The sequence below is a fragment of the Monodon monoceros genome, unplaced genomic scaffold, assembly GCF_005190385.1.
Source record: "Monodon monoceros isolate NGI ecotype Baffin Bay Population unplaced genomic scaffold, NGI_Narwhal_1 Super_Scaffold_13, whole genome shotgun sequence".
In the NCBI taxonomy this organism is placed as follows: Eukaryota; Metazoa; Chordata; class Mammalia; order Artiodactyla; family Monodontidae; genus Monodon; species Monodon monoceros.
This window is the reverse complement of record NW_021703769.1, coordinates 14632923-14655842: the sequence shown is the minus strand read 5'-3', so window position 1 is coordinate 14655842 and position 22920 is coordinate 14632923. Positions and strand designations below refer to the sequence as shown.

Here is a 22920-nt window from a genome sequence, read left to right as displayed (position 1 = left end):
GATTAAATGAGATTGTGCATGGAGAGTTCTTAGCTTGGCACCTGGGACATAGTGCTCAAAAAGTGTTCCCTGTGAACTCCTTTGGGGGTTTCTTCATTCTTTACTGATGCTTGTGAATCTAAATGAGGCTGCCCTTCTCTGCACTGATCTCTTTGACAAGAGGGCCCCTTGCCTCGGGCATGGGTTGAGCCTCCTGCCCCTCTCATCCCACGTGCACCATTCCCCAATTACACTGTGCCCCACCAGACAGCAGTGAGATCCAGGAGGACGACAGGGAGAGGATGCGGGGGTTCATGGTGCTGTCAGGGCTCAGCGCACCTGTGGAGCTAGGGACTTCTACCACCAGATGGTCAGGAAAGGGATGGAGAAGGGATGACTTGCAAGACTCACTGTCTCTGGTCAAAGAACAGGTCTTGGTCAACCCATACTTGAAGACTGGCAAGTGTCAGAACCTCAGAAAATCCTGCCCAGGGCAAGGATTTATTAGAGGAGGTCATCGCGAGGACGTGACCGCTGGTTGCCCCGTGCATGGGACCCGGGCAATCGGAGGCTCCTCACCCCCTCCCCCGTGCTTGGAATGTACCTTCTGCCCACTGTTCCCACAGTGGGAGGTGTTCCAAGGATGCAGCCTTAAGAGAAGGATGCTGTTGAAACCATCTGCACGGTGTACACGGCTGAACCAGGCTAAGGCCTCCCTGTAAACTTTTAAGCTTCTGGGTGCAGAGATTGGCTGGTCTTGAGCCCGCCCCCAAACAAACACGTAAGTTCCCTTGCTGGTTAAAACTGCCACCTACCGGGGCTTCCCTGGTGGTGCAGTGGTTGAGAGTCCGCCTGCCGATGCAGGGGACACTGGTTCGTGCCCCAGTCCGGGAAGATCCCACGTGCCGCGGAGCGGCTGGGCCCGTGAGCCATGGCCGCTGAGCCTGCGCGTCAGCAGCCTGCGCGACGGGAGGGGCCACAACAGTGAGAGGCCCGCGTACCGCAAAAAAAAACAAAACAACAACAAAACCCTGCCACCTACCAATCCGGAGTGGTCTGCCTCTTTCTTCTCTCTCTCTCTGCCCTCTGTGTGCCCTCCAGAGTAAGAGGCTGGTTTCAAATTTCACCCAGGAAGTTCCCAGCAGGAAGCTAGAATTAGGGAGGGGGAGGTGTGTGGCTTTTCTACCAAGTCAGAAGCTAATTTCAGGGTGCAAGTTTAGGGAGTAGGACCAGGGTCCACATAAGACTTACACTCGCAAGAAGGAAAGGTTCTGATGGCTTTTTTGGTTTAAGGTACAACAGTAGGAAAAGCTGCCCAGAAAGGTCTTGGAGGCGCGCAGCGGGGAGGGGTGGGGTGTTGTAGGGTTCGAGACGTGGAATTTGGCCTCCTCTCAGCCCTTGACCTCCAGCTCCAAGTTCAAATTCAGCCTGAACTTCAGCCCTTTCCTCCTCTCTCTCTCTCTCCCCTTTCTATCTTCCTCTCTCTCTCAAAAACTTGCTACCTATAGGCAGGTCAGCAGCTCCCATGCGGACAGGATGGGCTGCCCCAGATGAGAAGGAAAGTTCTGGAAGGGACCCCTCTCCCAGTGCTCAGCCTGAGCTGCACCTGGAGCTCACACCTCCCTCTCCAGTCCTGCTCCCCACCCGGCAGAAAATCATCCTACAGGGGCTTCCCTGGTGGCGCAGTGGTTGAGAGTCCGCCTGCCGATGCAGGGGACGCAGGTTCGTGCCCCGGTCCGGGAAGATCCCACATGCCGCGGAGCGGCTGGGCCCGTGACCCATGGCCGCTGAGCCTGCGTCTGGAGCCTGTGCTCCGCAACGGGAGAGGCCGCAACAGCGAGAGGCCCGCGTACCACAAAAAAAAAAAAAAAAAAAATCATCCTACAGTATTTTAAGATCCCCAGATTATCTTTCATTGAAAACTCTTCCATATTGATTTTTCCAACTAGATGCATGTATAATATTATTTTGATTGTTTTAATAAACAATAATTAACAAATAAACATTCATTATCAAATAAATAATGATAAGCAAAACAATGGAAGAGGGATTGGCTAAAATGTTCATCAGCCCATCACAGACCCCGGTCCTTCCCAGCTCCCTGCAATGTGAGCCTGGAGGCATGGGTGTCCCTAGGATGCCCATGGGTGTCCCTAGGATGACCACCCCGAGGCTCATGCCAGTAACTCTTTTTCAGATCAGGCAACGCTGTCCTATGTCTCCTCTACTCCAAGAGATGAATCTTCTAAACCAGCAGAAACCAGAATACCACATGCCAGTATGAAAACAGAGGAGGAAAAGGGGGCACAAAAACCCAGCAGTGGTGAGAACTTTTTTTAAAATTTATACTTCACCTTTTTCCATTAAAGTTGGGAATTACAGGGCTTCCCTGGTGGCGCAGTGGCTGAGAGCCCGCCTGCCGATGCAGGGGACACGGGTTTGTGCCCCGGTCCGGGAAGATCCCACATGCCGCGGAGCAGCTAGGCCCGTGAGCCATGGCTGCTGAGCCTGCGTGTCTGGAGCCTGTGCTCCGCGATGGGAGAGGCCACAACAGTGAGAGGCCCACATACCACAAAAAAAAAAAAAAGTTGGGAATTACAAAAGCATTTCTGCAATATTCAACATGAGCAGGGGATACCATTTGTTTTTTCTTGTTACAAAAGCCCTGCCTACCTAGAAATTTCTGTCCGAATTTTAAATTCATATGTCCTTTGACCCAGTATGGTACACACAGTTTATTACCTACCTATCCCAAAAGCATTCCCTCCTTTCTTCTTGCTAATAGAAGCTCGATTTTTTTTTTAATTCTCAGCGTTTTTTTTTAAGTTGTGTATTTTATTTTATTTTATTTTATTATTTTTTTGGCTGCATTGGGTCTTCGTTGCTGCAGGTGGGCTTTCTCTCGTTGTGGCGAGTGGGGGCTACTCTTCGTTGCAGTGCACAGGCCTCTCATTGCAGTGGCTTCTCTTGTTGCGGAGCACGGGCGCTAGGCACTCGGGCTTCAGTAACTGCAGCACACAGGCTCAGTAGTTGCAGCATGCAGGCCCTAGAGCACGCGGGCTTCAGTAATTGGGGCACATGGGCCCAGTAGTTGTGCCTCGCGGGCTCTAGAGCACAGGCTCAGTAGTTGTGGCACACGGGCTTAGTTACTCCTCAGCATGTGGGATCTTCCCAGAACAGGGATCAAACCCGCATCCCCTGCATTGACAGGCGGATTCTTAACCACTGTGCCACCAGGGAAGTCCCATCAAATTTTTTTTTTTTTGGAAGTATAGTTGATTTACAAGGTTGTGTTAATTTCTGCTGTACAGCAAAGTGATTCATTTATATATATCTACATTCTTTTTTCATATTCTTTTCCATTATGATTTATCACAGGATATTGAATATAGCTCCTTGTGCTATACAGTAGAACCTTGTTGTTTATCCTTTTAGAACCTCGATTTTTATAGCCACGTGGTCACCTGCCTCAGCCTCAGGGATGAAGCAGGATTAATTTAAGATCTTAGGTCACTTTCCCATTAGCGTTTGCAGACATTTGCTTTCCAGGCCTTCCTTGCAGCTCCAGCCAATGAGATGACAAGGGAAACCTGGGAAGACCGTGGCTTCTGGGGAAGCCACTCTCCATCAAGAAAAAGAGAGCATGGTTTGCTGTAAAGGTCTTTTCACCACTGCCCTCTACACACAACTTCCTGTTGTGACATCTAGAGCTGCAGCAACCATCCCACACCCATGAGGTGACCGGCACAAGAACAAAAGCCAACACACTGAGGATGATGGAGACGGAAGAAATGACTTTGGCCATCAGTGTTTCGGTCCAGCTGCTGAACCAGCCTCACTGCCTCTCTCCAGACTCTGACGTGAGAAAATTAAATGTCTTTATTGGCTAAGCCACTATTAGTTAGGTTTTCTATTAATTGCAACCCAACAAACTCCTAATGGGATAGACTTGGGAATTACATTCATTCTTTCACTCATTCAACAAATATTTACTGAGAGCTTGTTCTTTGCCAGGCTCTATTTAAGAAACTAGAATTCTACTACTAAGAATTTACCCAGATTTATCTGCAAAAGTAGGCCATGATTTTTATATGTGAAAAAATGTTAATGTCCAACAAGAGGTAACTGGTTAGTTATTTTCATGGAGCTGTATTAAAAGAATGTATGTGATGGCATAAAGGATCTCCAAGATATAGAATATATTTTTTGTCTACATAAAAAATATATATTTTAAAAATTATCTTGGTCCCAAGAACCTAAAGACATCCCTCCCTACAGCAAAGCTACCTGGAGGGGACAAAACACCTGTCTTGGAGCCAAGGGCTGGCCCCCAAGGAAGGTGAGCCAAGGTGGGACCATCCAAGCGACTCAAAGAACTAGCCACTCACCCCAGTTCCATTCCCCAACTCACATTCTCCAACAAAAGAAAGGTCAGCAAGTCCAAAAAGAGGTCTGACTGTCCCACTCCTGGACAAGCCTATGGCAAGTCACCCCAGGTTTGGCTTCCATCCTTCTCCCCCCTGGCCACGCCCAACCAGCATCCATTTCCAGTGTTCTCAGAAAGAAGGGATCCCCTATCCTTCCTAAATAAGTCAGTCCCATAATCCCACAGCCATGTTCAGACCCCCTTGCTCTCTTTCCTCATCTTAGCCCTCAAGGAGCACAGACAAGAGGGTCAGCATCAGCCTTTATTGGGGAAAAGAAGCACCACACACCCACTGCCCAAGCCCAGGGCTGGGTTTCCTACGCTCAGGGCAGCAGCAAGAACAGAAACAGAGCAGAGAGGGCAATGACAGTCCCTGGGGGTGTCACAAGCCCCAGGACATCATCCTCTCCTGGCTACCAGGACAAGCCCCCTGGAGTCACCAAAGAAACTCAGGACACATCAGGACAGCTAGGGCACCGGGCTCTCTGCAAGTAGAAGAAACATCAGGTCACAACTGTGCCCTCCTGGCTCCAGCTCCTCAACATGGTTTTTCTCTTCCACCCTGGAGAAGTTTGGCAAAGATTGCTCTCAAAGGCCTTACATGGCTCCCTGCTTCCCAGACAATCCAGTCTAAGCTGGCATTGAAGACTCTTATCATTCATTGACCAACCTTACATTTTCTGTTCAAAAAACAGCCTGTCTGTTCCCTTACGCACCCTCTCACCACCCCCATCCCAGCTCCCCAAACACGTCACATACATTAGCCCCTCTATGCCTTTGCTGACCGTCACCAGACCACGCATGCAGCATGTTCTCTGGGCTCTCCTCCCTTGGTCACATCCTGCCTAGGTTTTAGGGCCCAGACCAAACCCTACTTCTAGGAGAAGGACCTTCCCAAGGAGCCACACTTACTCTCATCACCTATACGCGCATACTGCCTATACAAGGGTTCTGATCTGTGACATAGAATCTTTCTCTCCAACTAGACTCTCCAGGGCAAAAACTGTCTTGCCCTTCTGGAGTCCCCACCCAGCACCTAAGCCAGTGCTCCGTACATAGCAGTTAAGGCCATTGTTATTGATAACAATGGGCTGTACTCACCTAATTCAAAATTAGACCTGATGGTCCGGTTGGGGTTCAGGGCCAGCTGGGGTGGCAGGATTGGTGGGACACAGAAACGGCCACAGCCTGACTTGCAGCACTTTTCCCCAGCTGGGCAGTTCTCATCCACCATGCAGCTGACAATGCACAGGCCCGCCAAAAGTTTTGGACAGTCACCACCCCGCCCTGTGGGATAAACAGGCATAGGTATAGAGACAGGAGGGTTGGCTGCAATGACTCCAAGTTCCCATCTGGGACTTAGAGGCTCCAGATGAATCCATCCCTGATTCTAACTAGATCTTAACCAAAGATCTGGCTGGAAAACCTTGAACTTCAAGGATCCGAGCCCCTGCAGGGCCCCAAGAGAGCATCTGGACTAATGATTTCCGAATGGTGTCCCACAGGGAGTTCCCTAGAGGTACCTTGGGACTTGATACCTCTGTGGGTTTGGGGCTGGGGCTGGGTGGGATGCAGAAGGAGCAAGGCTCCCAGAGCACCACCCTCTCCCCCTATGCTTGGGCTTCCTACTAACACCCACTGCCTTCCTCTAGTTCTTTCAATGCCAACATGGGCCCCTTGGTCCTTGGAGGAGGGTTGCTTTGGGTTGAAGGGCTAGGAGGACTGGAAAGATGAGAACTCTGACTCCTCCCACGAAGAGAAAGAGAAGAAGGCCACAGATGGCTCCCTCCCAAGCCAACCCTGGGACCCCAGGAGCACTCAAGTCTTCCCCAAAGAGCCAACATACCTCCCTTAATGTCTCCATGGCAGGCATGGCCACAGCCGGTGCTGCAGCACTTATGTCCCTGAGGACAGGATGCGTCCCCATCACACAGCTCTTCACACGGAAGGGGGTCGGCAGGACATTCACCGCCAAACTCTGCCATGAAATCAGAGCATTGGGGCCCAGAGGTGTTCAAGCCCAGTGTTTCCAGTTATTTTTATTGGGACTCTGAGTACAAAATACATTTTCCATTGAGTCCCGTGTGTATTTTATACCTATTTATGTGTAAAATGTACATATTTATGTGCATACATGTATATGCAATGCTATACTTTATATTCTATTTCTTTTTTTTTTTAATGCTGACCACAAAATACTAAATAGCTATCCAGACTCACAGACTGAAAAGCACTGTTGAGGTCTAACACGTTGTGGCAAATGCATTAGCTGCCACCCCCATATTCATCCTCCCTCCTTGCTTACTGTGGTCGACATCAGCACTGCTGGCTGCTGGAGTACGTGCTCTTGGGTAGCCCCCTCCCATACTGTCTCTAGGCTCGACTGGATGACTTGCTTTGACCAACAGGACACCAGCCAAGTATGATGCAAGCAGAGGCTTGAGCAACACTTGCGTACTGGGGCTTGAACACTCCCTCTTGGAAACCAGCCACCGTGCTGCAAAGCACTTGGGCTAGGCTGCGGGATAGTGAGACGCCTCCGGAGAGAGAACCTGGAGGAGGAGAGGCCATCCTGGACATTCCAGCCACCGTGGAACTTGCCAAGGAGCTCCCAGCTGTATGAAGGACCTCAGCTGTGCCACTGGGTATAAGAACTGCCCGGTTAAGCCCAGCCAACCCACAAAGCCACACAACTGTGAGAAAGAATGCACTGCGTTAATGTTGATGACTTCAGGATTGGGGCTTTGGGGAAAAAATAAAAAGAAAGAATGCGCTGCGTTACGTCGCTAAGTTTGGGGATGGTTTGTTAGGTGGCAATAAATAACTGAAGCACTTGTGAATAGAATCCCAGGCTTGTTCTGAGAGGCAGTGAGCCCAGTCAGCTAAAATGATTTGCTTCCCCCATATTCCCTTGTAACTAGGGGTGACCACAAACTAAGATATAAGCTGGGAAAACTTTTGCATTGTTGGTTCAGGGAATACAGCTGTCAAACTGCCCTCTCATTTCCTTCTTCTTCCAGTCCAAAGACAGACAAGGAATCAGAGCAGCCTTCTTGTAACCAGGAGGCACCCAGTATGAAGACAAAGTCAAGAACTGCAAAGGAGAGAGAGAGAAATTGCTTCATCGTGGAGCCACCACACCAGCCCTGGCGCTGACTTCAGGACTTCTTGTTATGTGAGAAAGAAGAATCCCTGTTGGTTTCATTTTCTGCTTCATGTAGCCAAACACATTCTTGATGTGCCCTTTCACAGCCCCTAAGAAGATAATGAAACTCAGAGAAGAGAAGGGGTTGGCCCAGAACTGCAGAGTGAGTCAGCGGCAAAGCAGGACAAAACTCAGCTTCTCGGTTTGCAATGAAGCACTCTTTCTACTACACCATCCTTAAGACATGTGGGCAACAGGCCAGGTCCACGGGGACAGGCACACCCAAGAAGTCACATCCAAACCAAACCCACTCATCATGACTCATTCCTCTCAGTGTTTATTTCAGGTCTTTTAAATGGAGGGGAAAATGACAGGCAATTCAAGCTTTGTAGAAAACCATGACAGGACTGGCCCAGTGCCTCTGAGAACGAACATGTACATACAATTGGACACAGCTGGCTCCGGGGACTCTGACATGATGGAAAAAGCAAGTGTTGGACTCCAAGAGAATACATGCAGCTAAACAATCAAGATATAATAACCTGGCATCCTAGGATTTTTCGGAATAGCCCCTATTTCAAGTATTTTTTGCCATTGTCCGCTTGTGTCACAACTATGTGTCTTGATATTTTTTATTCAGAAAATATGGTCACTGTAACAACCAGATGTATCTCCCCACACCTTCCCACCTGTCTGACAAACACTAAAATCCATTTAACAAGGAACAAAGCCTTTTGCCCCACGGTTGAGAAGGCTGGGCATAAAAAAAAATCTCCCTGGTAGGGAAAAACACAGCAACATAAACTCACCAAGTCATACCGTGTGCCCTAGAGTGGAGGCCTAGAATACCACACTTCCCAGATTTCACCATTTTTCCGGGCCCGGCTCTGAAGTAACCAGTGCCAGGAGCACCCTGCTACCTCTGCCCTCAGCCTCAGGACCAGGCATAGGGACCAAAGCCCTACCCTCTCCCAGGCCAGGCTTCCTTGAGGTCCCTGGGGTTTTGTCAAATACTAGAAGCAATGAAGGGACCCTTGGAAGATAGGCTGAAGCCCTGAGGGTCACAGCACATCCCCTCGGACCAGTGCCCAGCAGAGCCACCTAGTCTAATACCCTATCTGATGCTTGAATCCCTGCCAAACAGTCCCCTACTCTCAGCTTCAACAGCGGGAATTAAGGGGGCTTCAATACCTCCAAGCCAGACTACGCCATCCTTATACTTAAGCTAGACAGCCTTAGGTATAAGGAAGTCCTTCTTTATACTCAACCGAAGTCTGTTTCTATCCATTGGTCCTTTTCCTATCCCCAGAGACCTGGCAAAAACACGGCTCATGCCATCTCTTTAGCCATCTTCTGCCTTTCACTGTCTTAGCTTTGCCAGGCTAGGTAAGCTCAGTTCCTCATAACACATGGTTTCCAGTCACCTCACAGGTATCTTAGCAGGAATCAGGATGAGAAGTGGGAATGATAGCCAGAACGGGGATGGTCATCCCTAGCCTCCAGATATGCCCCTATCCCAAGATCCCAAGCTATCACCAGAAAAGTAGAATAAAAAGCTGAAGCCTAGTAAACACTCACACTTAGTCTTTACCGTTGCCCCAGCTCCAACCTTCCACTAGGGAAGAATACCAGCTGCTGGCAGAAAAGTGAAATTTCAAAACTTCTTAAGCCAAGAAGGGCCCTCTGAGCCTTCAAACCTACTCCTCTTCTCTTGTAAATAGACAGACACCCAGAAGGGGGAAGGATTGGCCTGAGGTCAATGGTTGCAGAATTGGGTCCCAAACCCCCAGCTCTGACACTAGGTCCAGTGCCCTTGAACCCACATCATGGTGATCCCCTGCACTCCGCAACGATCACCCAAAACCAAATCACCAAGCACTGCGACTCGGCTCAGTTCTGCCAAAAGACCCAGTGGTAGACAGTTTTAGGGGTTAGGAAAACTTATAAATAAACTAGTGTGTCTGGAACCCCCAAGACCACTCCTAGTTTTGGTGATTCTCTAGGACTCACAGGACTCAGCATACAGTTGTAACCATGGCCATGATTTACGACAGCACAAAAATACAAAGCAAAATCATCAAAGGGAAGAGGTGCACGAGGTGAAGTCCAGAGGAAGCCAGGCGCAAGCTTCCAACAGTCCTCTCCCAGGGGAGTCACACAGGACGACTTCATTCCTCCAGTATGGAATTGTGACGGTACATGTGAAGTGGTATCTACCAGGGAAGCTCACTGGAGGCTTAGGGTTCTTCCTGGGGTCTGGTCACATGGGTGCTCTCTGCCTAGCTCATACCACTCTTATTAGTTACGGTGGCAGGAACCGTCTCAAAATCCAAATTCCCAGAAGCCCACCAAGGCCAATCTTGTGAGCTGGCCTTTCTGAGAATATCAGTCTTGGGCCTGCTGTGTCAACTCTTAGCTGTACAACCAGCAGTGAGGTTTCAGAAAAAGGGGACCCAAACACACAGGGAGCCCATGCCATCAATGCATACGAAGGATAGAATGTACATGTCGTGGGACTTCCCTGGTGGCGCAGTGGTTATGACTCTGCGCTCCAGGGCTTCCCTGGTAGCTCAATGGTTAAGAATCTGCCTGCCAATGAAGGGGATGCGAGTTTGAGCCCTGGTCCAGGAAGATCCCACATGCCACGGAGCAACTACGCCCACACGCCACAACTACTGAGCCTGCGCTCTAGAGCCCGCACTCCGCAACAAGAGAAGCCACTGCAATGAGAAGCCCGCGCACCGCAAGGAAGAGTAGGCCCCGCTCGCCACAACTAGAGAAAGCCCGCATGCAGCAATGAAGACCCAATGCAGCCAAAAATAAATAAATAAATAATTAATAAATTTATTTAAAAAGACTCCACACTCCCAGTGCAGGGGGCCCCGGTTTGATCCCTGGTCTGGGAACTAGATCCCACATACATGCCGCAACTAAGAGTTTGCATGCCACAACTAAGGATCCGGCAAGCCACAACTAAGCAGCCCGCCGGCCACAACTAAGACCCAACACAGCGAAATAAATAAGTAAATAAATAAATAAATGTTTTTAAATAATAATAATAATGCACATGTCATAATAAGCAAAACAGAGGGTCACGGGGGATCAGGAGGGTTCAACTTTCATGCGGTGGAAGGCGGGCCATGAGGGAGCCAGAGGGGACAACTCTTAGGCCATAATCTGAATCTTCACTCCAAAACCTCCTCCTCCTCCTCCCAAAGTTGTCCCCTTCTCAGTAAAGACCACCACCATCACCCAACAGCTCCAGCCAGACACTCACCACCCTTTTTGACACTTCCTTTTCCTCAACACCCACATCTGCTAACTTCTTTCCCCGGGCCTGTCAGCTTCACCCTCAAAAGTACTTCAAGTCTGCCACTCTTCCAGGTCTGCACTGTCACCACCCCGGTCTGAGCCATGATCACCCCCAACCCAGCCTGGCATATTGGCCTCTCAACTGGCCTTCCATCTTCTACATTCGCCCCATCCATTCTTCAGACACCAGCAGAGTAGCCTTTTTAAAATGAAAACCGGATCAGGCCTCTCCTGCTTTTATAGCCCCCTTTAAAGGCCTCCCATTGCACTTACAATAAAGCCTTAGACAGAGGCCCCGGAGACTCCCCCAAAGCCTGGACTCTGCCTCAACTGGAACCACCTTCCTTCACCATCTCTTTCCTCCAGCCACACTGACCTTTCCCCTCCTTAAACTAGTAAGCCCTGCCCTACTCTACTGCTTTTGCCCCTGCAGTTCCCTCTTCATAGCACTCCACCCAATGGCCAGCTCCTTCTCGTTCTCCAACTTAAAATGACACCTCCTCTTTCCCTCTCTTTTCTTTCCCTTCATTGCACTCATCATGACTGGTGGTTATTATTGCTCGTTTATGATTATTTACTGTGTCTCACATCAGAGGGTGAGCTCCATGAGAGCAAGGGCCGTGGCTACCATGCTCACCCCAGGATGCCCAAATGCCAGGTAGGGTAGACACTCAATATGTATTGAATCCATTTATAAGTGAGCAAGTGAATAGACAGGCCAGACCTCAGACAGTTGGGAGGGAACCTGAACAGCAAGGTGCTGGGCATAACTATATGAGCTGTCAGGTATTATTTGGCAGGTTTTGTACAAGTTTCTTATGTGCATTTCTTCTCAACTGCATGCTGTAGACTGAATATTTGTATTCTCCGAAAATTCATATGTTGAAACCTAATCTCCAAAGTGAGGGTATTTGGAAGTGGGGTCTTTGGGAGGTGCTTAAGTCAGGAGACTGGAGTCCTCATGAATACTAGTGGCCCTTACTGCCCTTCTGCCACGTGAGGTCACAGCAAAAAGACGGCAGGCTGAACCTGCTGGACCTTGATCTTGGACTTCCCAGCCTCCAGAATTGTAAGAAATAAATTTCTGTTGTTTATAAGCCACCCAGTCTATGGTATTCTGTTATAGCAGCCCAAATGGACACTGCATTATCACTCTATGAGATAAATACCCTTATCTCCATTTTAAGGATGATAAAAATGAGGTTCAAAGAGATGAAAGGACTTGTCCAAGGCCACAGAGCCAGCAAGCAGAGGAGCCCGGTTCAGACCCATGCTCAGACCCGAACTGCCTCAGGGGAGCAGGTCCCTGGGTCTGTCCTGTGCCCTCAGACACCCTGACATTCCTCCAAGTTACCAAACAGACAGGACAGGCTATGGTAAGCTTCTGGCAAATCAGAGCTTAATGAAAGTAGAGATTATTCATAGCCCAGGAAGGGGAATTCCCTGTGCAGTGGGCTGTAGCAACGAGTCCCGCTGGGTGAGTGGGCCAGCCCTCCTCCAGGACTGGAACTGTAGAAAAGTAGTTAGCTAATATCCCAGCAGAAATATTACTTCCCACCAGACGAGGAACCCCACTCAGCCAGTGGGCTCTGGGAGAGGTGCAGAGAGATCACTACTCTAACCTGCCAAGCTCCAAGGAAAGAGGAAGCCCCATCTGGGCTGGCCAGGGCCCAGGGCAGCTCACCAAGCTGCCTCGCCTGGCTGCCGGCCTCACCCTCAGCCCCCGCAATTCAGCCATCACCTTCAAACACTGCGAAGATTGTATCAGGCCTGACAAGTTGACAGTGAGTGACCCGCGTGAGACAGATTCCCAGGCTCTGGTTCCAGAGCTGGCCCTCCAGAGTCCTGGCAAAGAGTACAACACTCTATTCTCCCTTACGGGCAGGCTGCCCAAGGGAGCTGCTGAAGCCAGGCGCAGACAACGCCACTGGGTACAGGGAAGGGGCCTGCTACCTGGGGAGGTTTGGCTGGAAGGAGGCCAGCCTTAACAGGAACCCTGAGTTCAAAGTATAAGATGCAGATAATCAATGGCCTGTTCTCTCCTGACAGAAGGCAAAGAACTGGGGACATGAGTGATTAAAGGAGAAGAGACCCCCCAAAAGGGGAAAAAAAGAGGTGAGCTAAATTTCAAGAGCCAACCTAGGAGATGGGAAGCTCTCTGGCTCTATCTAGCCCAGAGGCAAGATCGGAAAGGAGACTTGGATTTCGCCTCTCAAGCCAACATACCCTTAGGGATGCCTCCTCGACAGAGCCGACCACAGCCTGCGCTGCAGTGCTTCTGCCTAGCCAGACAGGATTCATCCTCCCAGTATGGCTCTTTGCATGGGTTCTTATTGCGAGGGCATTTTCCTTCTTTCACTGCAAAAGTTACCACTTGAGATCGGAGCAACTGGCGAGGCCTCAAGAAACAGGGAATGGAAGCCAAATGTACTTCGGGGACTTTTAGTCTCTCCAAAATTCCTGTCAAAAATATTTCTGGGGCTTCCCTGGTTGCACAGTGGTTAAGAATTCGCCTGCCAATGCAGGGGACACAGGTTCGATCCCTGGTCCAGGAAGATCCCACATGCCGCAGAGCAACTAAGCCCATGCGCCACAACTACTGAGCTGGCGCTCTAGAGCCCGCAAGCCACAACTACTGAGCCCGCGAGCCTAGAGCCCGTGCTCCGCAGCAAGAGAAGCCACTGCAGTGAGAAGCCCGCGCACAACGAAGAGTAGACCCTGCTCGCCGCAACTAGAGAAAGCCCATGCGCAGCAATGAAGATCCAACGCAGCCAAAAATAAATAAATTAAATAAATAAATAAATTCAAAACAAAATATTTCTGCAACCACTTTCCCCTTCTCCCACACAGCTGCTAACATGCACCCAGCACCACACATGGACCAGCCACTCTGCAGAGAGAGAGACAGAAAGCTTGGGGCAATCCTATTCTCACCCTAGGGTGAGAGCCCTCGGGAAAAGCTAGAACCTCTAGTAAGCCAGACTGGAAGTGCTATCTCCTTGTCCAGAGAGGACAGAGAAAGCCAGGAAGACCTATCTTGGCTGTCCCAAGAATCTATGCGTCCAGTTCTGTTCTACAGAGAAGACCATCTCCCCAGATGAGGACCCTCACTCTGGGAGGAGGCAGGGGATGACTTCTCTAGTCGTTTTCTATTGCTGTTAGCCAGGGATCCCAAATGATAGCTCACCATGCTCTCCTGCAGTCACCCAGGATGCCACGGACCCAAGAGCAAGAAGTGCCTTCAGGAGGAAGAGGCAGCTCAACATGATGATGATGCTGAGGGTAGAGATGAGAACTCAGTTCAGGCCAGACGTGTACACCTTGCCTTGTATCAATACATCAACCGAGGGAAGGGCAAGACTAGGGGATTGGTCTAAGGCCAGCCACAAAGTTTTCCCTTTCGCAATAATCCCCAACGATGTCTTCTCCTGACAAGAAGAAAAGTGACTGGTTGCTGGTGTGTGGGAAAATTCCTGGCACTACCAAAAGACACACGTGATGGAAATGATCAAACTCTGCAGTATACACAACATCCCTGGACAATGATGACGAATCTAATGGGCAGCTGAGGAAATGGAGGGATGGCCACTGGATAAAGGATCAAAGAGAGCCCTAGAGGGTTTTGGAAGGACACAGCTACAGCTGTAATGAGAGAGGAAAGGACTAGAGACACAACTAAAGAAAAGAGCCAAAGCTAATAAAATGCACTGTGGCTCCTGTCCATCCTAGCAACCTAGAAAACAGAGAATGGAACAGACTGCTTAGAAACTATCCAAAAACTACAGAAAAGCAGTGTTTAGATTTGTTCAGAACTAATATAAATGCACCAAAAACCTACATCTTGGTCCCTCTAGCCCATACAGGGTATTATTGGACTATATGAAGGTTAGTCAACAAAACCCAAAAGAACAGTTGCTATGACTCAAGTAGTAACCTAGGTCATATATACTCCCTTTCTTTATCTCTTCTTCCTATATTTCTTTTTATTTTTTTTTAATCTATTCCTTTGGTCAACCATGATACCTAACAGCAATACCTATTGGCATTGCTTAGCCTAACCTAATAAGGTTAAAGGGTAAAAACCTCCTTAATAGGGACAAAGAGTTTGGTGCCAGAAAGTCGCCTTATTGTTTTAAGGCTGATATTGGAGCGTGGAGATAATTAACATTTATTGATGACCTAACATGTGTTTTATACACATTATTTATTTTATGCCTCACAATAATCTTGCAGAAGTAAGAAAACTAGTTCAGAGGGAAAATTAGCCAAGGTCATTAAGCTAGTAAGTGGTGGCTGCTGGAATTTAATAATAGTAATGACAGATAACATTGTTTGAGGGTTTACTACTGCCAAGGTTCTAAGTACTTTACATGAATTAACTCACTTAATTCTCATTGCAACCCTATGAGTTAGGTACTATTATCCCCATTCTACACATGGGGAAACTGAGGCACAGAAAGAAATGTGGGTCACAGCTAATAAGTAGTAGAACAAAGGTAAGCAGTCCAATCCCATAGTCAGTGTTAACCACCATATCATAATGGATTTGAACTCAGATCTTTCTAACTGCAAAACTCATGCACCTTCTACTACCCCGTATTATGACCTGATAAAAGTAATTTTATCTACCACCCATAAGTAGATCCAATTCTATTCATGGACGTCTTACCTCTAATGCAGAGCTAAAGGGGCTCTGGGGAACTCCACAGCTGTTAAATCCCTGCATCCCCAGCCCATCCCAGTATCACGCATCTGGGGAGAGAAGCCCAGAATCTTCATTCAGATGCCTTCAGACGCCAAGAGGCAATCCCTGGGGTCAAGGCCTGGAGAGACCACTGGGTGAGTGGGATGGCATGGGCCAGACCCCCTCTTGCTGGGTTTCGGGGTCCTTGCATTGGGCCCATCCAATTCCGGGGGCTGAGTGCTAGGCATATTAAAATCTAGTTTTCCAGAGACAACTGCAGACGCCTCGGTACCAAACGCTGCCCTCCGCTCCCCAACACCAGCCCGAGGAAACCTGCTCCCCTCCTCCTGACCCGCACTTCTCCACGGGCCTTGGTCCGGCCAGAGAAAGATCCTTGACTGAACACCCACAGTTTACACCCGAGGCGCGGCCGCTCCCGAGAGGGAGCCTGGTCAACCTACCACGGGGCCTCTAAGCGTCTGGGACCCGTTGAGACGCGGCGGCTCGGTTCCCCTGGTAACCCTGCCGCTCGCTGCGTCGCGCTTCCGGAGACTGCGGGCGGCGCGCTCCAATGACGTCACGGGGAGACTTTCCGGCCGGTGACAGAGTCGGGCTGAACTTGTGGGGACCAGGGGCGCCATGGGGGCCACTGGAGACGCTGAGCAGCCGCGGGGACCCGGCGGGGCAGAGCGGGGCGGACCCGAGCTGGGAGACGCGGGCGCAGCGGGGCAGCTGGTTCTCACGGTGAGGGCGCCCCCGGGGAAGCCCCGGCCAGGCCTGGGCTCGGGCCCGACAGGGCCTCGGGCTGCCGGGACCCTGGCCCGTGGGCGAGAGAACGAGGCGGCTGGTGCTGCGGAGGGGTTGTGGTTGTCGAAGTCTGACGACCCTGCTTCATATTCTGGTGCCGCCCCCCCAGCTAGGTGACGTAGGCCGGCCCTGCCAAGCCCCTGAGCGCCAGTTTTCTCGAAAATGGAGATGATTAGGCCCTGCCTCGTAAAGTTGTTGTGGGAAAGGATATAAATGCGGGTAAAGCGCCCAGCGCATCATCTGGCACAGAGTAGCCCCTCGGTGGACACTGATTCCTTTCCTCCATCCGTTCCTGAAAAAGTGGGGTTGGGACTTGGGGGCAGGAAGCTTTATCTCGGTTCCTCTTCCCTGGCAGGACCTTCCAACCACTGCCCTACCCCCTACCCCAAGCGGGGAGAGACGGTGAAAGCACCTGAGAAGCAGGGATGTCTAGGTATAACTTAATACCCACCCTCCACCTCCACCCCAGCGTCACGGACCTCGGTGACATCTGCTCCCTTGGTCTCCACAGAACCCTTGGAACATAATGATAAAGCACCGGCAGGTACAGCGGAGGGGCCGCCGCTCACAGATGACAACAAGGTAAGGCTGGCCTTGGGTGGGACTTCCCCTCCCAGGCACTGGCTTGGGAGGCAGCTTTTGGGTCCCCACTGCACAGAGCTGAGAAAGAGATCATCGGCCAATAGAAAGAGGAGATTCAGATTCTGTAACTCTGTGTGACCTTGAGCAAGTCATTTCCCTTCTGAACTCAAAAGAGGGGGCATGTTGATTCAACAGTGCCCAAGGTCCCTAACATTCACAGGCTCTGTGTTTGAAGGCTCCAAAGAGGCAGGATAGCATGGAAGTTAAAAAAATGTGGGGCTAATAGTATCCATCTCAGGGAAGGGAGAGAGCACAAGATGGGTCTTTGGGATGCTGGTTATATATGTTTCTTGACCTGAGTAGCGATTAAAAGGATGTTCACTAAAACTGTTTGTTAAAGTGTATAGACTTTTTCTGTGTTAAGTATTATACTTCTATAACACTTTAAAAATAATGCCATTCCATAGAGTTATGAGTATGAAATAAAGTCCTGCATCTATGTGGTTTGCAGAGCACCAGGGCACGTGGCTAGTTTTCTGTAAAAGCCATATGTTATTGTCATTAAAGGGTCCTATCTCAATAATTGGCTGGGCAGAGTAGGAAAGGATATGTTTGGGACATGCCTCCTGACTGTGTCTCCTTCCTGAATGCAGTTTCACAGATCCTGCTATCTCCATGGATCTCCTCCGAGCTGTCCTGCAGCCTAGCATCAATGAGGAGATCCAGACTGTCTTCAACAAGTACATGAAGGTGAGAAGGACACAAAGATAAAAAATTAACAGGAATAAAGACTCATGGGCAGTCCTTGCCTGCATCACAGTCTCTCTTTCTAGTACACACAGATAATCAAAAGTTTTCCAATTCTGAACCTCCCAAGAATGTTTTTCCTCTTTGGGGGTAATTTGAATTCCTCTTCTTGTTACCAAACCAAACTCGGGTCTTACTGCTTGCCCACGTGCAGTGAAGCCAATCTACTGTCCCTGGGTTGTGGTGAAGGAAAGTGCAGCGTTTATTGCAGGGCACCAAGCAAGGAGTCCAGGACAGCTAGTGCTCAAAACACCCAAAGTCCCCGATGGGTTTCAGCAAAGCATTTTTTTTTTTTTTCTTTTGCGGTATGCGGGCCTCTCACTGCCGTGGCCTCTCCCGTTGCGGAGCACAGGCTCCGGACGCGCAGGCTCAGCAGCCATGGCTCACGGGCCCAGCCGCTCTGCGGCATGTGGGATCCTCCTGGACCAGGGCATGAACCCGTGTCCCCTGCATCGGCAGGCGGACTCTCAACCACTGCACCACCAGGGAAGCCCAGGACTGGACTCTTGTTTTTCTTCCTAAACCTTCTCCTCTTGTGTTTATTCATTCATTCAAAAAGTATTTACTGAGCACCTACCATAATGCAAGCACTATGCTAGGCACTTAGGGATGTAGCAGTGAATAAAATGGACAGTGTCCTTACCCTCTTTGAATAAATGTGTACTTTGTCAGGGAATGCCAGAGAGAACGGGAAGAGAGTGACCTATAGGGAACAGGGATGCTATTTCATAACTTGTGGCTAGGAAAGCCCTCTGATAAGAGGACATTTGAGCAGAGACCCAAATAAAGTGAGGAAAGAACAAGTCGTGCAGATACCTGGAGGGAGAGCAACCCAGGCAGAGGGAACAAGGGCAAAGGACCTGAGGCAGAAGCATGCTTGGCACATTCAAAGCAACAGAGTGGCTGGAGCCAGCAGAGCCGGAAGGAGAGGAGAAGGAGAGGTGACCAGACAGGTAACAGACTCAGCTCAGGCAGAACTTTAAAGCCGTGGTGAAGACTATGAATGAAATTTATTGCTTGCCACATCAGGAAATAAAGGATGTTGCAGCCATCAAGCCATCACATTACAGCCACCCTTATGTTGAGCCATGAGGGAACTCAGGATAGAAACAGGATGCCCACCATCTAGCGGTCAACTGCTGCAGCCACCCCTGACCGTGCACCTTGAGGAGACTCAGGATGAGAAAGCACAGGATACTGGTCCCAGATAGCTGAGGTGCATATCAAAGGAATAATTTCATTGAGCCCGGACTCTTGCATCTTCCCATGCATAGGAAAGTGCTAAATTCCTTAATTTGAGATATCTGGTTTTCTTTATTTAAGAGTAATCTTTTGATGTTCCGACTCCGTGGTCTTTGTTGCGAAAACTCCTATATATCCTGGCTCCCCCCACTTGCCTCTTTGGAGTAGTCCCTCAGAGCTGTCTGAGATGCTGTGTCCCAGGCTTAAGTCCTCAGTTTTGTCCGCTGAATAAAACATAACTCTCAGCTTTCAGGTTGTGCATTTTCTTTCCAGTCGACAGGACTTTGGGTTTTATTACAAGTAAAATAGAGGCTTTTGGAGAGTTTTGATTGGAGTTCATGATCTGAACACTTTTAAAAAGTCGCTCTGACAGTTGTAAAGAGAATAGACTTCAGGAGGACCAGTTAGGAGGCTTGAGATGATAGTGGCTTGGGTGTTAGCAGTAAAGGTGTTGGGAAAGAATCAGATTCCGTATGTGTTTTCAAGGTAGCAACAGGATTTGCTAATGATTCAGATGTGCCGGGTAAAAGAAAAAGAAGTAAACAACTCCGGAGTCATTTGCCAGGGGCAACTGTAAAGATAGGATTGCCATTGACTTGATATGAGGAAGATGGAGACAAGCAGGGGAAATCAGGAGCTCAGTTTTGGACAAGTTTGAATGGGACCATCATTCACTTAGAAACCAGAGTCTAGTGGCTCTGCCCTCTGCTCCATCTTCCATACCCAGTAGCGGGGTCCTGTACCTTCCACCCCACAGTCTGACCAGCATACCCTTATTCCTTGCCTCTGCCTTGGTTCAGGCCTTCATTATTTCTCATTTAGGCTCCCACTGTAATCCCTAACCGCCTCTGTTCTTTCCCTCTTTCAATCCACCCTCCATACAGCTGCCAGTGATCTCTCAAATGTAAACCCAATGGTGTCACTCCCCTATTTAAAATCCTTCCACGACTTTCCATTTTTTTCTGGGTGAAATCCAAATTCCTTAACATGGCACATATGGTCCCCTGTGATCAGCCACACTCCCCTACATACCTAGTTATTCCTGCCCCTGACTTCTGCACATCCCAGAATGCACCAAGTATTCTCATACCTCTGCTCCTCTACATGTGCAAAAATAAAGAGGTTAAGCCCCTAGGAAAAGGCTAGACCAGCATTCAATCCAGGATTGTCTACCTCCAAAGCACTTTCCTTGTTGCTTTTCCCAGTAGTGGATGCCATGATTCAGGAACTTTCTCTCCTGAACAAATGCTGGATAAACACAATTTGTGGCTTCATGTAGTCTGCAAAGATAAGTCCTTGCCACACTTGTTTTTATTTTTTTATTTTATTTTACTTTTTAAAATTTTATTTTTGGCTGCGTTGGGTCTTTATTGCTGCGTGCAGGCTTTCTCCAGTTGCAGTGAGCGGGGGCCACTCCTCTGTGGGGTGTGCAGTTTTCTCACTGAGGTGGCCTCTTCTGTTGCGGTGCACGGGCTCCAGCAGTTGTGGCACACGGGCCCAGCAGTTGTGGCACACAGGCCTAGCCACTCCACGGCATGTGGGATCCTCCCAGACCAGGGATCGAACCCGTGTCCCCTGCATTGGCAGGCAGACTCCCAACCACTGCGCCACCAGGGAAGCCCCACACTTGATTTTAGACAAGGTACAAATGACTTGATTACATCACAGCTTCAGGTAAGTCCAGGCTCTTGATCGACCTCATCTGATTACTTTGTTTAATGATGTTCCAAATCTCAGCTACCCATTTTCTTAAAAATGTTTAGAAAAATAACTTCTAGAAATGGCTGATTTTATCCAAGACATTGTGAATTTTATTCATTTATTCCTGTTATTACTAAATGCATGCCCCTTTAAAAAGAATATTCTAATAATATAGCTTAGGAAATGGATTTATGGGTGGATAAATGGGATGGGTAAATGGATACATGATAGCAAATATAGCAAAAGTGTGGACTAGGTGGTATGTATGATTGAATAACAGTAAAAATCAAAGTCACTAAAACTCACCTCCCAGAATACCAAACTGTTAACAATGACATAGTCTCCTATATTTATTTGTGTGTGTGCGTGTGTGTGCATGTGCACTCACTCATGTTTAAAAAATACATGGGATCAGGGAATTTCCTGGCGGTCCAGTGGTTAGGACTCGGCACTTTCACTGTTGTGGCCCAGGTTCAGTCCCTGGTTGGGGAGCTAAGATCCCACAAGCCGCACAGTGCAGCCAAAAAAAAAAGAATACGTAGGATCATTTTACACACACTGTTCTGCAATTCAGTTTTTTCATTTCACAATATATTTTGGTCATGTTTCTAGGTCAGTACATAATAGCTCACCCTGATTCTTTTATAATAGCTGCACAGTAATCTGTTGTATGGATGTACCACAATTTAATGAGCTAGTCCCTAGAACATTCGGATTACTTATAGTTTTTGTCTACTACAAACAATGCTACATTGAGCACTTTGAATGTATATCTTTGTTAACCTGTGAGAGTATTTCTGGGGGATAAAGTTCTAAAGATGGAATTGGTGGGTAAAAGGGGAAACATATTTTTCCCTCAAGAAAATTTGTCTCCAGAAAATGTTGTTGTTGTTGTGTTGCTTTTGTTGTTTTTTTTTTTGGCCACACGCCACACAGTGGGATCTTAGTTCCCCAACCAGGGATCAAACCCGTGCCCCCTGCAGTGAAGGCACGAGTCTTAACCACTGGACCGCCAGGGAAGTCCCTCTCTCCAGAAAGTTTGTGCCATTTTACATTTCTACCAATAGTGTTTGAGAATTCCTTGTTCATGACTGAATTTCACTCTCACGTCTGGAGGTAGCTTACACTCACCCCTACATATTTGTTGCCCTGCCCACCTCACAGGCTGGTTCTAAAGTATCCAGATTATTTTAACTAGCTTTCACATAGTCGGTAGTCGGTATTGAACCACCAGCATTAATCTCCAGTTTTTTGTTTTGAAGTCAAACTCATCTGATCATTTCATTTAATTTTGCCTGTAGAATTTCCCCCCTAAACTCTTGAGGTCTCTAATCCAATGCTTTCACAGTCTTCTCCTTGGTTTAATGTTAACAACAAAGGCATATATATAAAATTCTGAACATAAAATGATAGTACTTCCCCATAGTTGTCTCCCACAGGAGGAGCTTGCGTTATAGGTTCCAGAATTTTTCTGTTCACCAGAGAGAACCAACCCTTTCTTCTGGAGACATGGACTATTGTTACAAATGTGCTCCGGGTGTCTTGGTTTGGGGCCTCATGTCACCTTGTCCCTTGGTGTTTTCAGGCTCAAGCTGTCCCTCTTACCCAATGGAGGAAGCTTCTGCCTTTCCATTCCCCAGTCAGCTGGGACTGCTGACATCCTGGGGCCCTGGCCAAGTCTCACCCCTCCCAGTCTACAGATGTTTCTTTCAGACTGGGCGAAGTCAGAATTCAATTAGGCTTTTCCACTCTGGGTCTTTTCTGGCCTCCCTGACCTGTTCATCTCAGGCACTGGTGTGGTTGTTTTTTCTTCTGTGGAAGTAAGACATGTACATTATAGAAATTGAGAAGATAGATAAGCAAAAAAAAAAAAATCATATCACCGCTTTTACTCTAATATATCCTTACAGTTCTTTTACTCTATATATTCTTACAGTTCTACAGTTTGCTTTTTTGCTGTTTTACATAAATAGGCTCACACTATCCCAGACTATTTTATAACTTGCTTCCTTCACTTGACAAAATATCATGAATACCTTTTCGTGTCAAAAATATATTCTCCTGGGCTTCCCTGGTGGCGCAGTGGTTGAGAGTCCGCCTGCCGATGCAGGGGACACGGGTTTGTGCCCTGGTCCGGGAGGATCCTGCATGCCGCGGAGCGGCTGGGCCCGTGAGCCATGGCCGCTGAGCCTGCGCGTCAGGAGCCTGTGCTCCGCAACAGGAGAGGCCACAGCA

General features: G+C 48.7%; 2 protein-coding genes across 3 annotated transcripts in view; one reads left to right on the top strand and one right to left on the bottom strand.

The window, feature by feature from the left end:
- The window catches only part of WFDC3 (WAP four-disulfide core domain 3), a 28867-nt gene extending 12824 nt beyond the window's left edge, over positions 1 to 16043 (bottom strand). Inside the window, exons 1-5 of one of the 2 annotated variants that reach the window (XM_029221875.1) lie at positions 16008 to 16043; positions 14050 to 14138; positions 6252 to 6383; positions 5507 to 5692; positions 4661 to 4890 (exon numbers count right to left, since the gene is read on the bottom strand). In XM_029221875.1, coding sequence (XP_029077708.1) covers positions 4874 to 4890; positions 5507 to 5692; positions 6252 to 6383; positions 14050 to 14128 — 414 coding nt within the window. In that variant the 5' untranslated portion in view covers positions 14129 to 14138; positions 16008 to 16043 and the 3' untranslated portion in view covers positions 4661 to 4873. Of the gene's footprint in view, positions 1 to 4660; positions 4891 to 5506; positions 5693 to 6251; positions 6384 to 14049; positions 14139 to 16007 lie in introns of those variants that run through there. The other variant, XM_029221874.1, reaches the window with a different exon arrangement.
- A 97-nt stretch (positions 16044 to 16140) lies between these two features.
- Positions 16141 to 22920, top strand: part of DNTTIP1 (deoxynucleotidyltransferase terminal interacting protein 1) — a 26241-nt gene continuing 19461 nt past the window's right edge. Inside the window, exons 1-3 of the mRNA XM_029219922.1 lie at positions 16141 to 16290; positions 16865 to 16935; positions 17589 to 17691. Of these exons, the coding sequence (XP_029075755.1) occupies positions 16186 to 16290; positions 16865 to 16935; positions 17589 to 17691 (279 nt within the window). The 5' untranslated portion in view covers positions 16141 to 16185. The remainder of the gene's footprint in view (positions 16291 to 16864; positions 16936 to 17588; positions 17692 to 22920) is intronic.